At 45.2% G+C, this 25,019-nt stretch overlaps 1 protein-coding gene across 1 annotated transcript in view; it reads left to right on the plus strand.

The window, feature by feature from the left end:
* LOC115117124 (gamma-aminobutyric acid type B receptor subunit 2) overlaps positions 1 to 25,019 on the plus strand; it is a 595,916-nt gene that overhangs the window by 491,449 nt on the left and 79,448 nt on the right. Inside the window, exons 10-13 of the mRNA XM_065017992.1 lie at positions 1,262 to 1,412; positions 2,346 to 2,478; positions 9,261 to 9,368; positions 16,148 to 16,270. Of these exons, the coding sequence (XP_064874064.1) occupies positions 1,262 to 1,412; positions 2,346 to 2,478; positions 9,261 to 9,368; positions 16,148 to 16,270 (515 nt within the window). The remainder of the gene's footprint in view (positions 1 to 1,261; positions 1,413 to 2,345; positions 2,479 to 9,260; positions 9,369 to 16,147; positions 16,271 to 25,019) is intronic.

The following is a 25,019-nucleotide window of genomic DNA, read 5'->3' on the forward strand; positions in this document are numbered from 1 at the left end:
GCATGCGTGCTTGTGCATGCGTGCTTGTGCATGCGTGTTTGTGCATGCGTGCTTGTGCATGCGTGCTTGTGCATGCGTGTTTGTGCATGCGTGCTTGTGCATGCGTGCTTGTACGCACACACACAGGGCATCCAGTACGCTCCTCTCAAATCATCATTCTATGTTGAATTATTTACCAGCATTTTTATTACACTATGTTTTCTTGTGTTGACAAGAAACCCCTCCCCTCCCTCCCTGTAGTCCCATACAGACACACTCTGGGACAGCTAAAACATTTGTTTCTATGTGTCAAACCACCATAAGACAGCTCAGTAAGATGAGACGTTGAAATCGATTGGCACACTGGCAAAGACACAGAGAAGCTGAATAAAGGAACGGGCAAGCATAAGAAACAGAGGTCGCTCACCACGACAACCGATTCTGTATGGAGGTACATACACTAGCCTAATGGTGAGGGTTCATTTTGGATCTGTCCTTCTCCTGTACAATTGTTCAGTAGTTTACCTACTGTAGAATCAAAGTCACTGGATAAATGGATACACTTCAAATATTTTATTTTATTGAACTAGGCAAGTCAGTTAAGAACAAATTCTTATTTTCGATGACGGCCTAGGAACAGTGGGTTAAGGTTAACTGCATGTTCAGGGGTAGAATGACAGATTTGTACCTTGTCAGCTCGGGGATTTGAACTTGCAACCTTTCGGTTACTAGTCCAACACCCTAACCACTAGGCTACCCTGCCACCCCCAATCTAAAGAATTCTCTGTGGGTTATTGTACATTTCTCAGGCTAAGAACATCCCCACTGGGCACAGACATCAGTTCCACATCTAGGTTTGATTTACATTTGATTGAGTTGTCAACTAATATAAATTCACCCCCAAAAAATCACTATGTTATTGGATTTAGGTTAAAAGTTGGGTGGAAAAAATATAAAATTCCCTTACGTTGATGAATTTTTTGCAAATCCAATCACTTTTCCACATCAATCCAACGTCATAATATTATTTTGAATGTTGCTGAAAGGACGTGAAAACAATGTTGATTCAACCAGTTTTTGCCAGTGGGCCTGTGAATGTCCTCGTCTTCGTTCAGGAGTGGATCCTCCAAATCAACTTATTTTTCTTTTCCCCTTCTTGTGGAGTTGTTTTTCAATGTTAAATACTGGTGAGGGCTCTTTTTGGTTGTCTATCCTTCCCCTGTAGAAGTCATTATTATACTTGTTTTTATATGGCAAACTGAGTTCCTCCTCTTGATTTCAGGGGTGGAGCCTCCTAAGGACCGTACGTTTGTGCGTCTGCAGCGTCGCAACATCAACGTACCCCTCTACAGCATCCTGTCTGTTATCACCATCCTGGGCATGCTCATGGCAGGGGCCTTCCTCTTCTTCAACATCAAGAACCGCAACCACAGGTCAGTGGAAGAGGGAGGGGAATGGGGGGAGGAGTGGGTAGAGCTGTAGCCTAGCTGACACCACTCACGTGGTACACAGCAAGGGAGAGCTGTGACACACTGTTCCGGACAGGAGTCCATTGTAAATGCAGTATTCGCGCAGAAATTAGTTGAGCTTTGATTGGTTCTCTCAAACATTTTTTTCTGAGACGTTGTTTGGATTTGAAAATCCAACAGTTGTGTTGGAAGTGGGCGGCGTTCTGAGACTGTGTGTGGTTGTCTATGTTGGTGTTTGAGTGACAAAGACACAGAGGAGAACCAATCAAAGTACAGCCCACTTCGTTATCAAAGCATTGTGCTGACAACATCAAGGAGCTTTTCCATACTATGGAGTCAGGAAAACTTGGAGTTTGGTGGACTAGTGCTATCTAGACTAGTAGAGCTCCGGGGGGAAGTTTCTTCTTGGTACCGATCTAGGATTAGATTCCCCTCCCCCAATCCTAATGTTAAATTCATTCACCAGTACTTTTGTATACTTTTTAGCCAGTAGTTCTGAAAATAGCACTCACTAGCAAAAAGTAGTCTCCAAAAATTGTGCAGATACTGTATGTGCACCACGTCATTGCTCAGTCTCTCACTCTGCTGTGTGTGCACCTTGCTAGCTGTCACTCAATTGGCAAGGGGCTGAAGCACATTGGCTAGAACTCAAATTGCTAGGAGGTTGGCCCATGTGGGGGGAAATATAGGGAAAATAGCGCATTCACCAAGACAAAAACACATTTGGAACTCTGTTCCCCCAAGTCGCTCCGCTGCTGTTACTGCATTCTACATGCACTGTTATATAAAACATGTTTCAATGTTAAAATGGTCCTTCTGAGTTTTTCAATTTTGGAGCTCTGTGTTCCTCTCACAATTCCAAACCTTGCTGTACATGCTCCTCTCCTCTCCCGACAGACTGATCAAGATGTCCAGTCCCTACATGAACAACCTTATCATCCTGGGTGGAATGCTCTCCTACTCCTCCATCTTCCTCTTCGGCCTGGACGGCGCCTTGGTGTCCGACAAAGAGTTTGAGGCCTTGTGTACTGTGAGTATATAACCTGTACAGCTAGAACCCCATATATGCTGTGCTAATGACGTGTAAGATCCCAGGCTAACACTAGGCTAATACTATATCATTCTCTTCTGTCTTCTCCCCCATCGAAAGGTGTGCGATCCACTCTAACGCTAGCTTGCATTCTCTCTTGATCCCCTTCAAAAGGTGTGCATCCCAGACTAACGCCAGCTATTAGCTATCATTCTTTTCCTACTTCCAAAAGTTGTGAGATCCAGGTTAAAGCTAGGCTAGCACACCAGTCTTTTCTTCATCCCTTCAAAAGGTGTAAGATCCAGGCTAATGCTAGGCTAGCACACTAGCTAACATTCTCTTCCTCCCTTCAGAATTACATTTGAACCTTTATTTAACTAGGCAAGTCAGTTTAAGAACAAATTCTTATTTACAATGCCGGCCTACACCGGCCAAACCCGGACGACGCTGTTGCGCCGCCCTGTTGATTCAAACCAGTGTGTCTGTAGTAATGCCTCTAGTACTGAGATGCAGTGCCTTAGACCGCTGTGTCACTCGGGGGGAAGGGGATGGGACTTCATATAATGGGAGTTGATTGGATCAGTCCCTGGGTCTTTCCTAACATGGAGCACATTAAACTCCTACTCCCACAGCAAGCGTTTGAACGTGACTATCATAGCCTCTGGTTTAATTAAACAGGTTTGATTACAGCGATAACTGGTTTGCGTCCCAAATGGCCCCCTATTCCCTATATAGTGCACTGCTTTTGACCAGGACCCACAGAGATAAAAAATGTTAGCTAGGCGGTTGGCGCAGCACGTATCAACTGCCATCGAGTGCCTGCCTGCCTGCCCGGCTCACCTCAGCCAAAACAATCCAAAATGGAGGCTGTCACATCAGAGAGGAAGTGCTGAGGAAAAGTATGTGATCCAACCAATCAATATGCACTGTTTTCTTTGTATGGCTGCTGTAATTGTTTTTTTGTTATCTCTTTCTCTATCCCTCTCTTGCTGTCTTTTTTGCCCTCTTCCCCCTCCCTCGCCCCACATAAACACCCACACACAGGAACACCTTTTGAGTTAAAAAAAAAAAGTATATTCCAGTTTAAACTCTAAAAACAAGCAAGGGCAGTATTTTATCTAGTGCGCCATTGCTCCTCAATGGGAAGGAGAAAGAGAGTGGTCGTAGCCCACAGGAGAGCTGGCTACACAACAGTGGTAGGTCTAATTACCAACAACGACGAGACAGCCTACAGGGAGGAGGTGAGTGCCTAGGCAGAGTGGAGCCAGGAAAATAACCTCAACGTCAACCAAAGGAAGGAGCTGATTGTGGACTACAGTAGACAGAAGAGAGAGCATGCCCCTGTCCACATTGATGGGGCCGCAGTGCAGAGGGTCAAAAGTTCCACTGTCGGCACATCACTGACGACCTGAAATGGTCCCTTCACACAGACAATGTGGTAAAGAAAGGCGCAACAGCACCTCTTCAACCTCAGGAGGCTGAAGACATTTGGCATGGCCCCTAAAGACACTCATGAACTTTTACAAATGTACCATTGAGAGCATTTTATCGGGCTGTATCACCACCTGGCACAGTCCACAACCACAAGGCTCCACGGTCCGCCCAACGCATCACTTGGGGCACACTGCCTGCCGTCCACGACATCTTTTTTTATTTTTTTATTTCACCTTTATTTATCCAGGTAGGCTAGTTGAGAACAAGTTCTCATTTGCAACTGCGACCTGGCCAAGATAAAGCATAGCAGTGTGAACAGACAACACAGAGTTACACATGGAGTAAACAATTAACAAGTCAATAACACAGTAGAAAAAAAGGGGGAGTCTATATACAATGTGTGCAAAAGGCATGAGGAGGTAGGCGAATAATTACAATATTGCAGATTAACACTGGAGTGATAAATGATTAGATGATCATGTACAGGTAGAGATATTGGTGTGCAAAAGAGCAGAAAAGTAAATAAATAAAAACTGTGGGGATGAGGTAGGTGAAAATGGGTGGGCTGTTTACCAATAGATTATGTACAGCTGCAGCGATCGGTTAGCTGCTCAGATAGCAGATGTTTGAAGTTGGTGAGGGTGATAAAAGTCTCCAACTTCAGCGATTTTTGCAATTCGTTCCAGTCACAGGCAGCAGAGTACTGGAACGAAAGGCGGCCGAATGAGGTGTTGGCTTTAGGGATGATCAGTGAGATACACCTGCTGGAGCGCGTGCTACGGATGGGTGTTGCCATCGTGACCAGTGAACTGAGATAAGGCGGAGCTTTACCTAGCATGGCCTTGTAGATGACCTGGAGCCAGTGGGTCTGGCGACGAATATGTAGCGAAGGCCAGCCGACTAGAGCATACAAGTCGCAGTGGTGGGTAGTATAAGGTGCTTTAGTGACAAAACGGATGGCACTGTGATAAACTGCATCCAGTTTGCTGAGTAGAGTGTTGGAAGCAAGTTTGTAGATGACATCGCCGAAGTCGAGGATCGGTAGGATCGTCAGTTTTACTAGGGTAAACTTGGCAGCGTGAGTGAAGGAGGCTTTGTTGCGGAATAGAAAGCCGACTCTTGATTTGATTTTCGATTGGAGATGTTTGATATGGGTCTGGAAGGAGAGTTTGCAGTCTAGCCAGACACCTAGGTACTTATAGGTGTCCACATATTCAAGGTCGGAACCATCCAGTGTGGTGATGCTAGTCGGGCATGCGAGTGCAGGCAGCGATCGGTTGAAAAGCATGCATTTGGTTTTACTAGCGTTTAAGAGCAGTTGGAGGCCACGGAAGGAGTGTTGTATGGCATTGAAGCTCGTTTGGAGGTTAGATAGCACAGTGTCCAATGACGGGCCGAAAGTATATAGAATGGTGTCGTCTGCGTAGAGGTGGATCAGGGAATCGCCCGCAGCAAGAGCAACATCATTGATATATACAGAGAAAAGAGTCGGCCTGAGAATTGAACACTGGGGCACCCCCATAGAGACTGCCAGAGGACCGGACAGCATGCCCTCCGATTTGACACACTGAACTCTGTCTGCAAAGTAATTGGTGAACCAGGCAAGGCAGTCATCCGAAAAACCGAGGCTACTGAGTCTGCCGATAAGAATATGGTGATTGACAGAGTCGAAAGCCTTGGCAAGGTCGATGAAGACGGCTGCACAGTACTGTCTTTTATCGATGGCGGTTATGATGTCGTTTAGTACCTGTATAATATATCTACATCTACAGCACCATGTGTCACAGGAAGACCAAGGAGATCATCAAGGACCTCCGTCACCTGAGCCATGGCCTGTTCACCCCGCTATCATCTAGAAGGAGGAAACAGTACAGGCATCAGAGCCTGGACCGAGAGACTGATAAACAGTTTATAGCCATCTCAAAGCCATCAGACAGTAATCTACCATTTTGCTATGGGGTTTCTACTGTGTATTTATACTGTATTCTCAACATAACTCATTGTAATATTGCTACTACTGTACATTGCATTTTAGTTCATATAAACTCAGCAAAAAAAGAAACGTCCTCTCACTGTCAACTGCTTTTATTTTCAGCAAACTTAACATGTGTAAATATTTGTATGAACATAACAAGATTCAACAACTGAGACATAAACTGGACAATTTCCACAGACATGTGACTAACATAAATGGAATAATGCGTCCCTGAACAAAGGGGGGGTCAAAATCAAAAGTAACAGTCAGTATCTGGTGTGGCCACCAGCTGCATTAAGTACTGCAGTGCATCTCCTCTTCATGGACTGCACCAGATTTGCCAGTTCTTGCTGTGAGATGTTACCCCACTCTTCCACCAAGGCACCTGCAAGTTCCCGGACATTTCTGGGGGGAATGGCCCTAGCCCTCACCCTCCGATCGAACAGGTCCCAGACGTGCTCAATGGGATTGAGATCCGGGCTCTTCGCTGGCCATGGCAGAACACTGACATTCCTGTCTTGCAGGAAATCATGCACAGAACGAGCAACATGGCTGGTGGCATTGTCATGCTGGAGGGTCATGTCAGGATGAGCCTGCAGGAAGGGTACCACATGAGGGAGGAGGATGTCTTCCCTGTAACGCACAGCATTGAGATTGCCTGCAATGACAACAAGCTCAGTCCGATGATTCTGACCCTCCACCTCCAAATCATTCCCGCTTCAGAGTACATGCCTCAGTGTAAAGCTCATTCCTTCGACGATAAACGCAAATCCGACTCTCACCCCTGGTGAGACATAACCGCGACTCGTCAGTGAAGAGCACTTTTTGCCAGTCCTGTCTGGTCCAGCGACGGTGGGTTTGTGCCCTTAGGCAACGTTGTTGCCGGTGATGTCTGGTGAGGACCTGCCTTACAACAGGCCTACAAGCCCTCAGTCCAGCCTCTCTCAGCCTATTGCTGACAGTCTGAGCACTGATGGAGGGATTGTGCGTTCCTGGTGTAACCCTGGCAGTTGTTGTTGCCACCCTGTACCTGTCCTGCAGGTGTGATGTTCGGATGTACCGATCCTGTGCAGGTGTTGTTACATGTGGTCTGCCACTGCGAGGACGATCAGCTGTCCGTCCTGTCTCTCTTTAGCGCTGTCTTAGGCGTCTAAGTACGGACATTGTAATTTATTTCCCTGGCCACATCTGCAATCCTCATGTCTCCTTGCAACATGCCTAAGGCACGTTCACGCAGATGAGCAGGGAGCCTGAGAATCTTTCTTTTGGTGTTTTTCAGAGTCAGTAGAAAGGTGAGTTTATTTATTAGTAATATATATACTGCTGTATATGTCATTCTCCCACTATAACATATCTACTGCTTTACATATCATTCTCCCCTATAATATATCTACTGCTGTACATATCATTCTCCCACTATAACATATCTACTGCTGTACATATCATTCTCCCACTATAACATATCTACTGCTTTACATATCATTCTCCCACTATAATATATCTACTGCTGTACATATCATTCTCCCCTATAATATATCTACTGCTTTACATATCATTCTCCCACTATAATATATCTACTGCTTTACATATCATTCTCCCCTATAATATATCTACTGCTTTACATATCATTCTCCCACTATAATATATCTACTGCTTTACATATCATTCTCCCCTATAATATACTGTATCTACTGCTGTACATATCATTCTCCCACTATAATATATCTACTGCTGTACATATCATTCTCCCCTATAATATACTGTATCTACTGCTGTACATATCATTCTCCCACTATAATATATCTACTGCTTTACATATCATTCTCCCACTATAATATATCTACTGCTGTACATATCATTCTCCCCTATAATATACTGTATCTACTGCTTTACATATCATTCTCCCACTATAATATATCTACTGCTTTACATATCATTCTCCCACTATAATATATCTACTGCTGTACATATCATTCTCCCACTATAATATATCTACTGCTTTACATATCATTCTCCCACTATAATATATCTACTGCTGTACATATCATTCTCCCACTATAATATATCTACTGCTTTACATATCATTCTCCCACTATAATATATCTACTGCTGTACATATCATTCTCCCACTATAATATATCTACTGCTTTACATATCATTCTCCCACTATAATATATCTACTGCTTTACATATCATTCTCCCCTATAATATACTGTATCTACTGCTGTACATATCATTCTCCCACTATAATATATCTACTGCTTTACATATCATTCTCCCCTATAATATACTGTATCTACTGCTGTACATATCATTCTCCCACTATAATATATCTACTGCTTTACATATCATTCTCCCACTATAATATATCTACTGCTGTACATATCGTTCTTAGTATATAATGTGTAAATTCATCCGGTGTATACACACATTGGATTTGGATTACTGTTCCAGTGCTATTTGTGTTGTTAATTGAAGTCGTTCCAACATTTCTTAATTACTTTCTTTTCATTTGTTGGATTTTGTGTGGATTGTTTAGTATTGCTAGGTATTACTGCACTGTTGGAGCTCGAAACATAGGTATTACTGCACTGTTGGAGCTAGAAACATAGGTATTACTGCACTGTTGGAGCTAGAAACATAGGTATTACTCTGCACCAGCAATAGCATCTTCAAATCGATGTACGCGACTAATAAACTTTGATGTGATTTAGGGTCATATATCTTTTTCATCCCCCACACAGACCAGACCTAGTCATTTGTCAAGGGGCCCCTAGAACAGTCTCTTTCAGTAGGGCTCCTATTTTCCTCAAGCAACACAGGGGGGAGAATAGGGTTGCTGCTGAATCTCCTGCCTTGGTCTGTTCTATTGTGACTCTGCCTCCCTGCCAAGAATGCTTTTCAACAGACAGACAAACAAACACAAACAGCATTTAGTGCAGTGGGTGTTAAAGTAGTGTTTTTCCGGCTTGTTAAATTAGATACTGTGGGAGTTATTACAGGATATAGCTTTGTTGCTCTTATTTAGTTACAACTCATTCTAAATACAGATATAGCCTACAGAAGGCACCATAGTATTGGGTTTGTTTTAATATCCTTGGATTTCAAGTAGGGAGAGGCTGCTAGGTCTCTTTTTAATAACACATATTCATGAGTTTGACAGCCATGATCCTAGTATACGACTTCCTCTGAAGTTTGCACATTCACTTTCATGGAATTATGATAGGATTCTGACTATTTTTAGTGCACTTTTAGAGCTTTTGGTGAATTTGTCGGCTAAGAAAAAAATAAATGCTAACATCTTGTCAGTCTAGATCTTTGTTTTAGTCCAGCTCTTTGACAGCTTTTGACTGTTTCTGTCCTCGTCTTGCAGGTGCGAACATGGATCCTCATTGTGGGCTACACAACAGCGTTTGGTGCCATGTTTGCCAAGACCTGGAGAGTCCATGCTATCTTCAAGAACGTCAAGATGAAGAAAAAGGTGAGAGAACGCAGTTCTCTGCCCATGGAACACTGCTGCAGCATGGATTCCAATCCAACCCATTGCTACTCTTCCTGTCTTTCCTATCTATCTGTACCTTATCTAATAAACAAGCAAAAAATAGTAGTGAAAAGAAAATGTAAATCACTACCTGTGTGGTCTCATGGCCAAAATGATGGCCAACAGCAGAAAGTAGTGACGTGTGTTTTTCCTGAAATTGTATTATGTGGAATGATGATGATGAATTATTATCATTATTATTACTATTATCACCATATGATCATCATTTTGCACCAGCATTGACCTTGTCTTATGAATGAGGTGAATGGGGTCCCTTTCTATTTCCATTCAGTCAAATCAATTTCAAAGTGAACGTTTACATTTTAAGTATTGCATTTCTATTCACTTCCTGAATCGGCTGAATAGATTTGACACCGATCTTGCCTCGTTGGTCACTCTGCTAATACAGTAGCTGACAGTGTTCAGGTTGTGGAAAGATGCAGAGTAGCCAACATGCATACAGGCTTTGTCCCAAATGGCACCCTATCCCCTATATAGTGCACTAACATAAGGGTCTGTCTAAAAGTAGTGCACTATGTAGGGAATAGGGTGCCATATGGGACAAAGCCATAGTGTCACCACAAGGAGGGGATTACAGCCACAGGTATGGGACCTGCTTTATGAGCAACGGAGCACACATGCAGGATTAACATGCTAACTCCCCTTCTTTAGAAAAGACTATCAACATCAGACTAGCCACGCTCATTTTGGTTTTTTGTGTAAACCAGTTCATTGAAGGAAGAGAGCGTTTTCTGTTGCTGTGAACAAGCAGCAGTATATTGTGGTAGTCACACGGTCTGGTCTGCTGAGGCTGGCTGCACTCAAGCAGAACGCAGGAGCCTAGAACCATAATTGGCCATTATGGACTCTGATAGAGAAATCCTCACTGGTTAACAGCAGCTAGCAGCAGCTTCTTATGCCACTGATTCCTGTGTCACTACACATGCATTATGTCAGATATCAAATGAATAGAGGGAGAAGAAGGCGTAGAAGAGAGAAGGGGAGGGACTGTTATGTGATATTGTTTCTGACCACATTTTCAGGGTTTGCAAAAAATAACACTTTACCCCTCGCCTCGGAGCAAGTATGCAGCCCTATCACAATCTGGTTATCAAGTAGCAATCACCAGGGGAGCTTCCAGGTTGCTGTCTGTGACAATGTTGCTAAGGTATTTAGGTCCTAGTTGGCAGGAAGCTTGGCCTCAGCGATGTACTGGGCCGTACACACTACCCTCGATAGTGCCTTGTGGCCAACGGGGCCGAGCAGTTGCCGTACCAGGCAGTGATGCAACCATGTTTAGTTTTCCTGTTTGCTTATACAGCTCACTGAGTGCGGTCTTAGTGCCAGCATCGGTTTGTGATGGTAAATAGACAGCTACGAAAAATATAGATGAAAACTCTCTTGGTAAATAGTGTGGTCTACAGCTCATCATGAGATACTATCCCTCACGCGAGCGAAACCTCAAGACTTCCTTAATATTAGATTTTGTGCACCAGCTGTTGTTTACAAATATACAGACCGCCACCCCTCGTCTTTACCGGAGGCAGCTGTTCTATCTTGCCGATGCAGCGCAAAACCCGACAGCTGTATGTTATCCATGCACAACTCAGTGAAACAAAAGATACTACCGTTTTTAAATGTCCCGTTGGTATGATATTTGTGATTGTAGCTCGTCTATTTCGTTATCTAATGATTGTATGTTGTCTAATAGGACTGGTGGTAGAGGCAGATTACCCACTCGCCGTCAGATCCTTACAAGGCACCCCGACCTACATCCCAGATATTTCTGTCTCCTTCTCATGTGAATTACTGGGATGTTGGCCTTGTCGGGGCTCTGAAGTAAATCCTTCGCGTCCCACTCGTTAAAGAAAACATATGTTCGTCCAGTACGAGGTGAGTAATCGCTGCCCTGATATGAAAAAGCTATTTTCGGACATGTGGACGGTGGCAGGAACATTATGTAAAACAGCAGCCATCTCCTCCCATGTCATTTAATATGATTGGTTTCCTACTGGTCACTACCACGTCTTCTAACAGAGGCGCCGGGATCTAAACCAGCACCTTTTACACTTGGTGATGCTCTTTTTCAACCAGAACATGTCCTCAAACTACATGTGTGTAACTGAGTAACTACTGTAGCAGACCTAAGAAGTGGTGTTTTTCTCCCAGTGGGAGACCCAGCAGTAAGGCAGGTTGTTAGCCCCACTCAGTCACCCCAAGCCCCAGAGGAGCTGCAACGATCCAGCCACAAAAAGCATTACAGACACTCTGCTCAGCTCAGACTGTACACACACACACACACACACACACACACACACACACACACACACACACACACACACACACACACACACACACACACACACACACACACACACACACACACACACACACACACACACACACACAACAGTTCAGGGACAGCTGGAGCTCCCCCTGGGTATATGCTGCTGCTGCGATCTTTCTCTAGAAAAAGTCAAGCTGAAGAAGCCAAGCTAGAGATTGACTCAAGCACTAAATAATTTACCACACACACCTTTTGTTCTATGTTCAGTGCACACGCACACAAGCACACACACATGCTCCCTGTGGTGAACCTGATGGAATGTGTGTGGGGTTTCTGTTACTGCTGTGCGAGACTGGCTGATCATCAGGGAGAGTGGTGATTCATCTCGTTGTTTAAGCCTGCAGTTTTTTACAGGATTAAAGGGCTATGTGTTTGTGTGCTTGCGCACATGCTTGTGTGTTTGCATTCTTGCGTCCGTACGTGTGTGCTTTTCTGTAACACACACTCTACCCACTGACCTGTTTTCGATTGACATATTTCGATTCCTCTCTTCAATGGAAATACAAAACAGCAAACCAATATCTATCTGACACAATATGATTGTGTAGCTGGTGTGATTATGTAAAGGCTTGCCAGGCCTCTGTGGCTGCATCTCTGCTGGCCTTTTGATATTTGTAGTCCACCTCACATCACATCCTGGATAGATGTGTCGGGATGGAAACGGCTGCAGGAGGGAGTGTGGGAGAGCTGTCAGAGAGAGTGGGAGAGAGAGAGTGCGTGGGAGGCAGAGAGAAAGAGAGAGAGATTTAAAAATGGAAAGAGACATCTCTCCTTTAAGTCTGCGGTCATCTCAAACACAAACACGTTCTGATATCTTCAGATGTGCTAAAAAAGGGAGGATCTTTTGTGTTAAGATCTAAAAAGATGTATTTTTGATTTGTAATTCAAAGAAAAACAAAACAGCTCTTGCTCCTGTGAAATGTGTTGCTATGGCAATTATGCAGACTCAGTTTTTTCTCCTCTCTTCCTCCTCCTCCGCTTCTTCTTCCTCTTCTTCCTCCTCTTCTTGTTCCTCCTCTTCTTCTTCTTGTTTCTCCTCTTCCTCTTGTTCCTACTCCTCCTCTTCTTGTTCATCCTCCTCTTCCTCCTCTTCTTGTTCCTCCTCCTCCTCCATCAGAGCAGAGAGACTAAACTGAGTGCTCCCCAGGTGGAGCTAGACAACCCTTAAATCTAAAGACCTATTCCCTGGTGGTTCAGCAGGGCCAGGATCTGTCTGTCGGCAGCAGTTAACCTAGCTCCCTCCCTCCCCTCCTTTTCCCTCCCTCCACACACACACTGATTGAGTGCAGGGTCTTTGGCTGAGTGAAGTTATAGCTGTTGTCAGTCATCAGAGTGTTGCTGGGGTTTCGCCATGGAACCCCAGTGATATTTGCCATCTCTTCATCAATCCCTCCGTCCTTTCGCCAGTCCCTCCATCTCCGTCCCTCCTTCCCCCCTCCCTCAGGGAGAAGACTGTAAATCAGGGTGTGCTCAATAAGGGTTCCACTCGGTAAGGTTCGCACAGCACTCCTTCACTCCTTAAAGAGGCCTGGTTCAGTGTTGGGTAAGCACGGGGCCTGTCAATCAAACAGGCTGCTCTGCAGCCTCCCTCCGTGTCTGCCTGGTAGTCTGTCTCTGAGATTTACTTTAGAGTATTCTTGAACGTGCACATAGTGAGATACTCCATTGCACACACACACACACCCACAGACACACACACACACACACTAATGTGTACACACATAGAGAAGACAAAACATAGTGCACATAGTGTTAGTGTAATATATAATACTGTACAAGCTTACACAGAACAGTGACCTCACGCGTGTGTACATGATCTTATATGAGCTGTGTATTTCATACTAAAATAAATACACATTATGCAAACGTTTGATCATATCTGACGATCCCATTCCCCACGGATCAGGGCCCTGATCACAACTAGTGTACACAGTGTATTCTACAGTTCACACAGTCCACATCCCCATGCTTTTAATGACGAATCAGCAGTAGAATATAGAAATACTGTCACCAGGGTAGGCAGAAGCGTTTAAAATGCAAAAAAGAAAGCAGGCCTGATGTAGCCAGCTCTAATGTTAGCAGGCCTGATGTAGCCAGCTCTAATGTTAGCAGGCCTTATGTAGCCAGCTCTAATGTTAGCAGGCCTGATGTATCCAGCTCTAATGTTAGCAGGCCTGATGTAGCCAGCTCTAATGTTAACAGGCCTGATGTAGCCAGCTCTAATGTTAGCAGGCCTGATGTAGCCAGCTCTAATGTTAGCAGGCCTGATGTAGCCAGCTCTAATGTTAGCAGACCTGATGTAGCCAGCTCTAATGTTAGCAGGCCTGATGTAGCCAGCTCTAATGTTAGCAGGCCTGATGTAGCCAGCTCTAATGTTAGCAGGCCTGATGTAGCCAGCTCTAATGTTAACAGGCCTCGTGTAGCCAGCTCTAATGTTAGCAGGCCTGATGTAGCCAGCTCTAATGTTAGCAGGCCTGATGTAGCCAGCTCTAATGTTAGCAGGCCTGATGTAGCCAGCTCTAATGTTAGCAGGCCTGATGTAATGGAGAGCAGGGAGCAGAGAGCATATTTATTTATTATGGGGCACAGCTATACAGATTGACTCAGATACTGTAGGTAGTGTACTGTGCTGTGTGGATCTTATATTGTATCCAGTACACAACAACACTATGTCCCATTGGGAATAGCAGAATGTGATCATTTATTAATTTGACATCTGTCTTGGCCAAAGGGACATGAGACCATGGTCAATCTTCTGATATGATTCTTCCGTGGCGGTGGAGAGAGAGAAAGTGTTAAACCAATCCCCTATTCCATTCTGAGTCCACCGTCTTCTGTCTGTGGCGGTGGAGAGAGAGAGGGAGAGAGAGAGAGCGAGAGAGAGAGAGAGAGAGAGAGAGAGAGTGTTAAAGATAGACCACATCATTTATATGAAATGATTTCTCTCAAGTGCGTCCATGTCTGTGTTCTCCTGACCTTTGCTTTGATGTGGACGGCGGTGGGGTCAAACGCTGTTCAAAATAAAGATCAGACGGGAGGGGGCGGGGTGGCCCACCTTTCATCCTCTAAAGTTCACCAACACAAAAGAGGGTCTTTGTTGATTTATGCGACTCCCGCTCGGGTTGGTGTCTTTTACCAGCTCACTGTATCCTACCTCTCATCCCTCCCTACCCTCCCTACATTTAAAAAGGAGCTACCTTTGTGTATCAATGTAGGACAACCTTTGTGGTTCCAGGTAGAGCCCTTTTTGGTTCCAGGTAGAGCCCTTTGTGGTTCCAGGTAGAGCCCTTTGTGGTTCCAGGAAGAGCCCTTTGTGGTTCCAGGTAGAGCCCTTTGTGGTTCCAGGTAGAGCCCTTTTTGGTTCCAGGTAGAGCCCTTTTTGGTTCCAGGAAGTGTCCTTTTTGGTTCCAGGTAGAGCCCTTTGTGGTTCCAGGAAGTGCCCTTTGTGGTTCCAGGTAGAGCCATTTGTGGTTCCAGGAAGAGCCCTTTGTGGTTCCAGGTAGAGCCATTTTTGGTTCCAGGAAGTGCCCTTTGTGGTTCCAGGTAGAGCCCTTTGTGGTTCCAGGAAGTGCCCTTTGTGGTTCCAGGTAGAGCCCTTTGTGGTTCCAGGTAGAGCCCTTTGTGGTTCCAGGAAGAGCCCTTTGTGGTTCCAGGAAGTGCACTTTGTGGTTCCAGGTAGAGGCCTTTGTGGTTCCAGGAAGAGCCCTTTGTGGTTCCAGGTAGAGCCCTTTTTGGTTCCAGGAAGTGCCCTTCGTGGTTCCAGGTAGAGCCCTTTGTGGTTCCAGGAAGAGCCCTTTGTGGTTCCAGGTAGAGCCCTTTGTGGTTCCAGGAAGAGCCCTTTGTGGTTCCAGGTAGAGCCCTTTGTGGTTCCAGGTAGAGCCCTTTTTGGTTCCAGGAAGAGCCCTTTTTGGTTCCAGGAAGAGCCCTTTGTGGTTCCAGGTAGAGCCCTTTGTGGTTCCAGGTAGAGCCCTTTGTTGTTCCAGGAAGAGCCCTTTGTGGTTCCAGGTAGAGCCCTTTGTGGTTCCAGGAAGAGCCCTTTGTGGTTCCAGGTAGAGCCCTTTGTGGTTCCAGGTAGAGCCCTTTTTGGTTCCAGGAAGAGCCCTTTGTGGTTCCAGGTAGAGCCCTTTTTGGTTCCAGATAGAGCCCTTTGTGGTTCCAGGAAGAGCCCTTTGTGGTTCCAGGAAGAGCCCTTTGTGGTTCCAGGAAGAGCCCTTTGTGGTTCCAGGAAGAGCCCTTTTTGGTTCTAGGTAGAGCCCTTTTTGGTTCCAGGCACCCTTTCAAAGTATATGTCCCTTTTTCTAAAAGTGTACCTACAGCCACCTCTCTCACCCTGTCTCCCCTATCATTCTCTCTCTTCTCTTCTTCCCTCCAGATTATCAAGGACCAGAAGCTGCTGATCATCGTGGGTGGGATGCTGCTGATTGACCTGTGCATCCTCATCTGCTGGCAGATCGTTGATCCGCTGAAGAGGACCGTGGAGGAGTACAGCTTGGAGGTACATCTGACCATCATTTTTCTCCCATTTATATTAACAAAAACATACTCTGACCACGTTTGTCATGTGACCTTTCCGGAAAGGTCACATGACAAACGTGGTCAGAGTATTGGCCAGAGTATTTCCTTGCCATAACTTACTGGGGGAAATGCTGGGCCCTTATTCACCACAATCTAACACCAACATCTTGGTGGCACCACTAGATTCTCTAATAGCGATAATGGTTCTGGATCTGGGGCACCAACATGTCCGCCAGTGAGGCCAGATCAGCAGCAGGCTTCGTTGTGGTTATTTTTGGTTCAGGAGGATATGAGCCACTCTGCCACCTCCTGTCCTCTTCCACTGCTAGCCAGACCCTCTCCTTACCAAGCCAGCTGGGATGTGGGGTGTTGGCAAGGCATGCCGGTAAGAAACACTTGGCAACCCTCTACCCCTGCTACTGGGTAAGGGCCGATGTGTAGAGAGCTGGTGGACTCAGCTCTGCCAGGATTAGTTGAGGGATGGACTTCACCTTGCTAGGATTGATTACAGTTGGACTTAGCCTTGCCAGGATTGATTGAAGGGTGGATTTTGCTTTGACAGGACTGTTTGGAGTGTGAATGGCTTTTTGGATCCTGGCACACCATATTTGGACCACAAACTGTCATGAGTGAATAGTAGTTAGAGATGGTGACTGTAATGTTTGGCTTTGTTAAAACTGTGATTGATATTGCTGCTGTTATTTAGGTCACTGAACACAATAACGGAAGCTGGGTGATTGTCTTTGATTGATTATTGTTCTGTGAGTATGTAACAGTGGGAAGACTGTATTATGTGTCTTGTGACCGGAGCGAAACTTTGATCAGTCAAATATCCACCACAAATGAACATGGTTGTACTGTACATCTTAATAGGCTCTTCTAATACACTTCTAATACAGCACTAATACAGTCTGTTTGCATGACAGCCCACCATCACGGTTTAACAGCAAACCGAATTTCAGATCTAAATTTGACTTCCAAAGTCGATTGGCCTTTGATGTTGTTGGCGGTGGGCACAGACTCGTCAGGGTACACCGGGGGTACGGACTAAGTGGATGTTCAGAGCTAATTAAGAAATCCTTTCAACTCCTCCAGACACCTCCTCAGCTCCTGTCAAGATCGGAACTTCTGACAGGGCAACGTCCTCCCTAAACGCCAACGCAATTGGTTGAGATGTTTAAAAGAGCCCTGGTGACCTTCGACAAATCAGCAGTGGGATTGGAAGTTCAGGGTGCAGAGTCGTGATGAAAGGCGGCCCTCAGTGGTGTATTCTGGGAGGATTCCAGGGGAGGGTTGGGGGAGGTCCTTTGAAAGTACTTTGATGCTATTGACCCGACGTGAAGCTGTTGCTTTTTCATGTTTGTTTGCTCTGCTTGGTCCTGCGGAGGAAAAAGGTGGGATGGAAGGATGAAACTCTCCCTTGGAGTCAATTACCTTTCTGTGACTTCAATTAAACGAGATGCCTCTGAAATGATAAGTAGTGTTTAGCTGGTTACAGCCCCCAAAGCAGCAGGTCACAACGCATTCACACTCTGGTTTCTTGGAAAGGAAAAGACAGCCTTTTTATTTTGGGTCACTGAGTAAAAACCTTCCAACCCGTGGTGTTCTCACAGCCCCAAGTCAATGTAGTGTTCTCACAGCCCCAAGTCAATGTAGTGTTCTCACAGTCCCAAGTCAATGTGGTGTTCTCACAGTCCCAAGTCAATGTAGTGTTCTCACAGTCCCAAGTCAATGTGGTGTTCTCACAGTCCCAAGTCAATGTAGTGTTCTCACAGCCCCAAGTCAATGTAGTGTTCTCACAGTCCCAAGTCAATGTAGTGTTCTCACAGTCCCAAGTCAATGTAGTGTTCTCACAGTCCCAAGTCAATGTAGTGTTCTCACAGCCCCAAGTCAATGTAGTGTTCTCACAGTCCCAAGTCAATGTAGTGTTCTCACAGTCCCAAGTCAATGTAGTGTTCTCACAGTCCCAAGTCAATGTAGTGTTCTCACAGTCCCAAGTCAATGTAGTGTTCTCACAGCCCCAAGTCAATGTGGTGTTCCCAAGTCAAGTCAATGTGGTGTTCTCACAGTCCCAAGTCAAGTGTCAATGTAGTGTTCTCACAGTCCCAAGTCAATGTAGTGTTCTCACAGTCCCAAGTCAATGTAGTGTTCTCACAGTCCCAAGTCAATGTAGTGTTCTCACAGTCCCAAGTCAATGTAGTGTTCTCACAGTCCCAAGTCAATGTAGTGTTCTCACAGTCCCAAGTCAATGTAGTGTTCTTCCCAAGTCAATGTAGTGTTCTCACAGTCCCAAGTCAATGTAGTGTTCTCACAGTCCCAAGTCAATGTAGTGTTCTCACAGTCCCAAGTCAATGTAGTGTTCTCACAGTCCCAAGTCAATGTAGTGTTCTCACAGTCCCAAGTCAATGTAGTGTTCTCACAGTCCCAAGTCAATGTAGTGTTCTCACAGTCCCAAGTCAATGTAGTGTTCTCACAGTCCCAAGTCAATGTAGTGTTCTCACAGTCCCAAGTCAATGTAGTATTCTCACAGTCCCAAGTCAATGTAGTGTTCTCACAGTCCCAAGTCAATGTAGTGTTCTCACAGTCCCAAGTCAATGTAGTGTTCTCACAGTCCCAAGTCAATGTAGTGTTCTCACAGTCCCAAGTCAATGTAGTGTTCTCACAGCCCCAAGTCAATGTAGTGTTCTCACAGCCCCAAGTCAATGTAGTGTTCTCACAGTCCCAAGTCAATGTAGTGGAGTGAATGTATTAGCCTCTCTGAGTATGATTATATCCCCTGGGTGTGGTTCTGCATGCCTGGGCTGTGGAGTTCAGGATCCGCAGCCTGAGGAGCCTGGCTCCACTGGGCCAAGAGACAGGAGAACACTAACGAGTGAGTGAGTGAGTGAGTGAGTGAGTGAGTGAGTGAGTGAGTGAGTGAGTGAGTGAGTGAGTGAGTGAGTGAGTGAGTGAGTGAGTGAGTGAGTGAGTGAGTGAGTGAGTGAGAGAGAGAGAGAGAGAGAGAGAGAGAGAGAGAAAATACATGTGCACACTGTCCACAAAATGAGGTGGAAACTGAGCTGCACTTCCTAACCTCCTGCCCAATGTATGACCATATTAGAGACACATATTTCCCACATAAACTCCCATATCTACTGGGTGAAATACCACAGTGTGACATCACAGCAGCAAGATTTGTGACCTGTTTCCACAAGAAAAGGGCAACCACTGAAGAACAAACACCATTGTAAATACAACCCATATTTATGTTTATTTTCCCTTTTGTCCTTTAACCATTTGTACATTGTTACAACACTGTATATATATATAATATGACATTTGTAATGTATTTATTCTTTTGACACTTCTGTGAGTGTAATGTTTACTGTTCATTTATATTGTTTATTTCACTTTTGTATATTATCTACCTCACTTGCTTTGGCAATGATAACATATGTTTCCCATGCCAATAAAGCCCATTGAATTGGATTGAAATTGAATTGAATTGAGAGAGCGCTCTGGGATTGAGAGAGAGAGAGCTCTCTGGGATAGAAGAGAGAGAGAGAGCGCTCTGGGATTGGAGAGAGAGAGGGAGAGAGCTCTGGGATTGGAGAGAGAGAGCGCGAGCTCTGGGATTGGAGAGAGAGAGAGCTCTGGGATTGAAGAGAGAGAGAGAGAGAGCTCTGGGATTGGAGAGAGAGAGAGAGCGAGCTCTGGGATTGGAGAGAGAGAGAGAGAGAGCGCTCTGGGATTGGAGAGAGAGAGAGAGAGCGCTCTGGGATTGGAGAGAGAGAGATTGTGAGCTCCGGGATTGGAGAGAGAGCGAGAGAGATCGCTCTGGGATTGGAGAGAGATCGCTCTGGGATTGGAGAGAGATCGCTCTGGGATTGGAGAAAGAGCACTCTGGGATTGGAGAAAGAGCACACTGGGATTGGAGAAAGAGCACTCTGGGATTGGAGAGAGAGCGCTCTGGGATTGAAAAGAGAGAGAGCGCTCTGGGATTGGGGAGAGAGATCGCTCTGGGATTGGAGAGAGAGAGAGAGAGAGAGATCGCTCTGGGATTGGAGAGAGAGCGCGCTGGGATTGGAGAGAGATCGCTCTGGGATTGGCGAGAGAGAGAGAGCGCTCTGGGATTGGAGAGCGAGAGAGCTCTGGGATTGCAGAGAGAGAGAGAGCTCTGGGATTGGAGAGGGAGCGGGAGAGAGAGGAAGAGAGAGAGCTCTGGGATTGGAGAGAGAGAGCTCTGGGATTGGAGAGAGAGAGAGCTCTGGGATTGTAGAGAGAGAGGGAGAGAGAGAGCTCTGGGATTGGAGAGAGAGAGGGAGAGAGAGAGAGAGAGAGAGAGAGAGCTCTGGGATTGGAGAGAGAGAGAGGGAGAGAGAGAGAGAGAGAGCTCTGGGATTGTAGAGAGAGAGGGAGAGAGAGAGCTCTGGGATTGGAGTTGTATGGTGTTGCGTCCTAGCTGAATGGACTGTTTGGCGGGTGGCGGTGACGAGGGAGAGATGGGATAATGGCGTTACGCCGGATGGCGGACCACTCTGGGGAACGCAGGGAGAGAGAGAGATTAGCCGCGATTGATTGGTGCGAGAAGAAGGACCATTAACTCTGAATCTGTGTCCCAAATGTAAACATATTCCCCATGTTGTGCACTATCTTTGGCCAAAACTCTATAGTATGGCCCTATGGGCTCTGGCCAAGAGTGCACGAAATAGGGAATAGGCTGCTATTTGGGACCCATGCGCTGAGATTCTTACAAGGCTTCAGGCATGGTTTCCCTGCCGTCCCTCCCCTAGCTTCCTTCCCCCTTTCCCTTCCTCTCCCTCTGTCTCCCCTGATTCTCTCCTTCCATCCTCCAATATCAAGATGTGTTAGGAGGACTGGGAGGACTGGGAGGAGAAACAACTGGCGACCTTGGGCTGGCAGACTGGGTCCACATGCGGCATCAAAGGACATAGTGTGTATACAGAGATGTGGCTGTACTGAACTGAACTGTCAGTGTTTAGTCTACTCTGCTGAGAGGTTGTTGTCTGTCAAACAGGGCAACAGGATGTAGTCTATGGTATTGATTTAAGATGTACCTGTACCTGCTGTGTACATTGATCATGTGTATCATGTGCATGTATGGACTTACCTGTAGGAGGTTGTTTGTTTATATGCAAATCTTGTATTTACTTCACTGTGTGTGTGTGTGTGTGTGTGTGTGTGTGTGTGTGTGTGTGTGTGTGTGTGTGTGTGTGTGTGTGTGTGTGTGTGTGTGTGTGTGTGTGTGTGTGTGTGTGTGAGAGAGCTTTCAGGCATACAGTGCATTTGGAAAGTATTCAGACTTTTACGACATTTTGTTACGTTACAGCGTTGTTCTAAAATTGATTAAATTGTTTCCCCCCTCATCAATCTACACACAATACCCCATAATGACAAAGCAAAAACAGTTTTTTGTATGAAAAATGAAATATCACATTTACATAAGTATTCAGACCCTTTACTCAGTACTTTGTTGAATCACCTTTGGCAGCGATTACAGCCTCAATTCTTCTTGGGTTTGACACTACAAGCCTAACACACCTGTATTTGGGGAGTTTCTCCCATTCTTCTCTGCAGATCCTCTCAAGCGCTGTCAGGTTGGATGGGGAGCATTGCCACACAGCTATTTTCAGGTCACTCCAGAGATGTTAGATCAGGTTCAAGTCAGGGCTCTGGCTGGGCCACTCAAGGACATCCAGAGATTTGTCCTGAAGCCACTCATGCGTTGTCTTGGCTGTGTGCTTAGGGACATTGTCCTGTTGGAAGGTGAACCTTCACTCCAGTCTGAAGTCCTGAGCGCTCTGGAGCAGGTTTTCATCAAGTATCTCTCTGCACTTTGCTCTGTTCATCTTTGCCTAGATCCTGACAAGTCTCCCAGTCCCTGCTGCTGAAAAACATCCCCACAGCATGATGCGGCCACCACCATGATTCACCATAGGGATGATGACAGGTTCGCTTGGCATTCAGGCCAAAGATTTCAATCTTGGTTTCATCAGACAGGCGAATCTTGTTTCTCATAGTCTGAGAGTCCTTTAGGTGCCTTTTGGCAAACTCTAAGCGGGCTGTCATGTGCCTTTTACTGAGGAGTGACTTCCGTCTGGCCACTCTACCATAAAGGCCTGATTGGTGGAGTGCTGCAGAGATGGTCGTCCTTTTGGAAGGTTCTCCCATTTCCACAGAGGGACTCTGGAACTCTGTCAGAGTGACCATCGGGTTCTAAGGCCCTTCTCCCCGATTGCTACCTTTTTTCCCGGGCGTCCAGCTCTAGGAATAGTCTTGGTGGTTCTAAACTTTTTCCATAAAAGAATGATGGAGGCCACTGTGTGCTTGGGGACCTTCAATGCTACAGAAATGTTTTGGTACCCTTTCCCCAGACCTGTGACTCGACACAATCCTGTCTCAGAGCTCTACAGACAATTCCTTTGACCTTGTTTTGCTCTGACATGGACTGTCAACTGTGGGACCTTATATAGACAGGTGTGTGCCTTTCCAAATCACGTCCAATCAATGAAATTACTACAGGTGGATCAAGTTGTAGAAAGGATGATCAATCAACCAATCAAGTTGTAGAAAGGATGATCAATGGAAACAGGATGCACCTGAGCTCAATTTCGAGTCTCATAGCAAAGGGTCTGAATATTTACGTAAATAAGGTATTTCTGTTTTTTGATTTTTGCAAACATTTCTAAAAACATGTTTTCGCTTTGTCATTATGGGGTATTGTGTGTAGATTGATGAGAAAAGTGTTTTATTTAATCAATTTTAAAATCAAATCAAATGTATTTATATAGCCCTTCTTACATCAGCTGATATTTCAAAGTGCTGTAATGAAAACCAGCCTAAAACCCCAAACAGCAAGTAATGCAGGTGTAGAAGCACGGTAGCTAGGAAAAACTCCCTAGAACATTGCCAAGATGTTCAAATGTTCATAAATGACCAGCATGGTCAAATAATAATCATCACAGTAGTTGTCGTGCAGCAAGTCGTGCAGCAAGTCAGCATCTCAGGAGTAAATGTCAGTTGGCTTTTCATAGCTGATCATTAAGACTATCTCTACTGCTCCTGCTGTCTCTAGAGAGTTGAAAACAGCAGGTCTGGATTTTTCTGCATCATTTTTGGACAGAAAGTTTCTGATTTTTGCAATGTTATGTAGATGGAAAAAAAAGCTGTCCTTGAAACAGTCTTGATATGTTCGTCAAAAGAGAGATTATGGTAACGCCGAGGTCCTTCACAGTTTTATTTGAGACGACTGTACAACCATCAAGATTAATTGTCAGATTCAACAGAAGATCGCTTTGTTTCTTGGGACCTACAACAAGCATCTCTGTTTTGTCTGAGTTTAAAAGTAGAATGTTTGCAGCCATCCACTTCCTTATGTCTGAAACACAGGCTTCTAGCGAGGGCAATTTTGGGGCTTCACCATGTTTCATTGAAATTTATAGCTGTGTGTCATCTGCAAAGCAGTGAAAGTTAACATTATGTTTTCAAATGACATCCCCAAGAGGTAAAATATATAGTGGAAAATAAGTATTTGGTCAATAACAAAAGTTTATCTCAATACTTTGTTATATACCCTTTGTTGGCAATGACAGAGGTCAAACGTTTTCTGTAAGTCTTCACACACTGTTGCTGGTATTTTGGCCCATTCCTCCATGCAGATCTCCTCTAGAGCAGTGATGTTTTGGGGCTGTTCCTGGGCAACACGGACTTTCAACTCCCTCCAAAGATTTTATATGGGGTTGAGATCTAGAGACTGGCTAGGCCACTCCAGGACCTTGAAATGCTTCTTACGAAGCCACTCCTTCGTTGCCCGGGCAGTGTGTTTGGGATCATTGTCATGCTGAAAGACCCAGCCACGTTTCATCTTCAATGCCCTTGCTGATGGTAGGCTTTGTTACTTTGGTCCCAGCTCTCTGCAGGTCATTCACTAGGTGCCCCCGTGTGGTTCTGGGAATTTGCTCACCGTTCTTGTGATCATTTTGACCCCATGGGGTGAGATCTTGCGTGGAGCCCCAGATCGAGGGAGATTATCAGTGATCTTATATGTCTTCCATTTCCTAATAATTGCTCCCACAGTTGATTTCTTCAAACCAAGCTGCTTACCTATTGCAGATTCAGTCTTCCCAGCCTGGTGCAGGTCTACAATTTTGTTTCTGGTGTCCTTTGACAGCTCTTTGGTCTTGGCCATAGTGGAGTTTGGAGTGTGACTGTTTGAGGTTGTGGACAGGTGTCTTTTATACTGATAACAAGTTCAAATAGGTGCCATTAATACAGGTAACGAGTGGAGGACAGAGGAGCCTCTTAAAGAAGAAGTTACAGGTCTGTGAGAGCCAGAAATCTTGCTTGTTTGTAGGTGACCAAATACTTATTTTCCACCATAATTTGCAAATAAATTCATTAAAAATCCTACAATGTGATTTTCTCGATTGTTTTTCTCATTTGGTCTGTCATAGTTGAAGTGTACCTATGATGAAAATTACAGGCCTCTCTCATCTTTTTAAGTCGGAGAACTTGCCCAATTGGTGGCTGACTAAATACTTTTTTGCCTCACTGTAGAGGGTGACCCCTAAGAAATGTTATGGCCTGACTTCAAGGCATTCGTTTTAATTACATTACATGTAGCTATAAAACCCTTCTCCTAACGCCTTAAATCAAGTCTCCTTTCTGATCCACAATTAAAACTAGTGCCCCAGATATTAATTCCGTCCCTGTATGTCCCCTTCAGAGCA

This window comes from Oncorhynchus nerka, linkage group LG4 (genome assembly GCF_034236695.1).
Source record: "Oncorhynchus nerka isolate Pitt River linkage group LG4, Oner_Uvic_2.0, whole genome shotgun sequence".
Lineage (NCBI taxonomy): Eukaryota > Metazoa > Chordata > Actinopteri > Salmoniformes > Salmonidae > Oncorhynchus > Oncorhynchus nerka.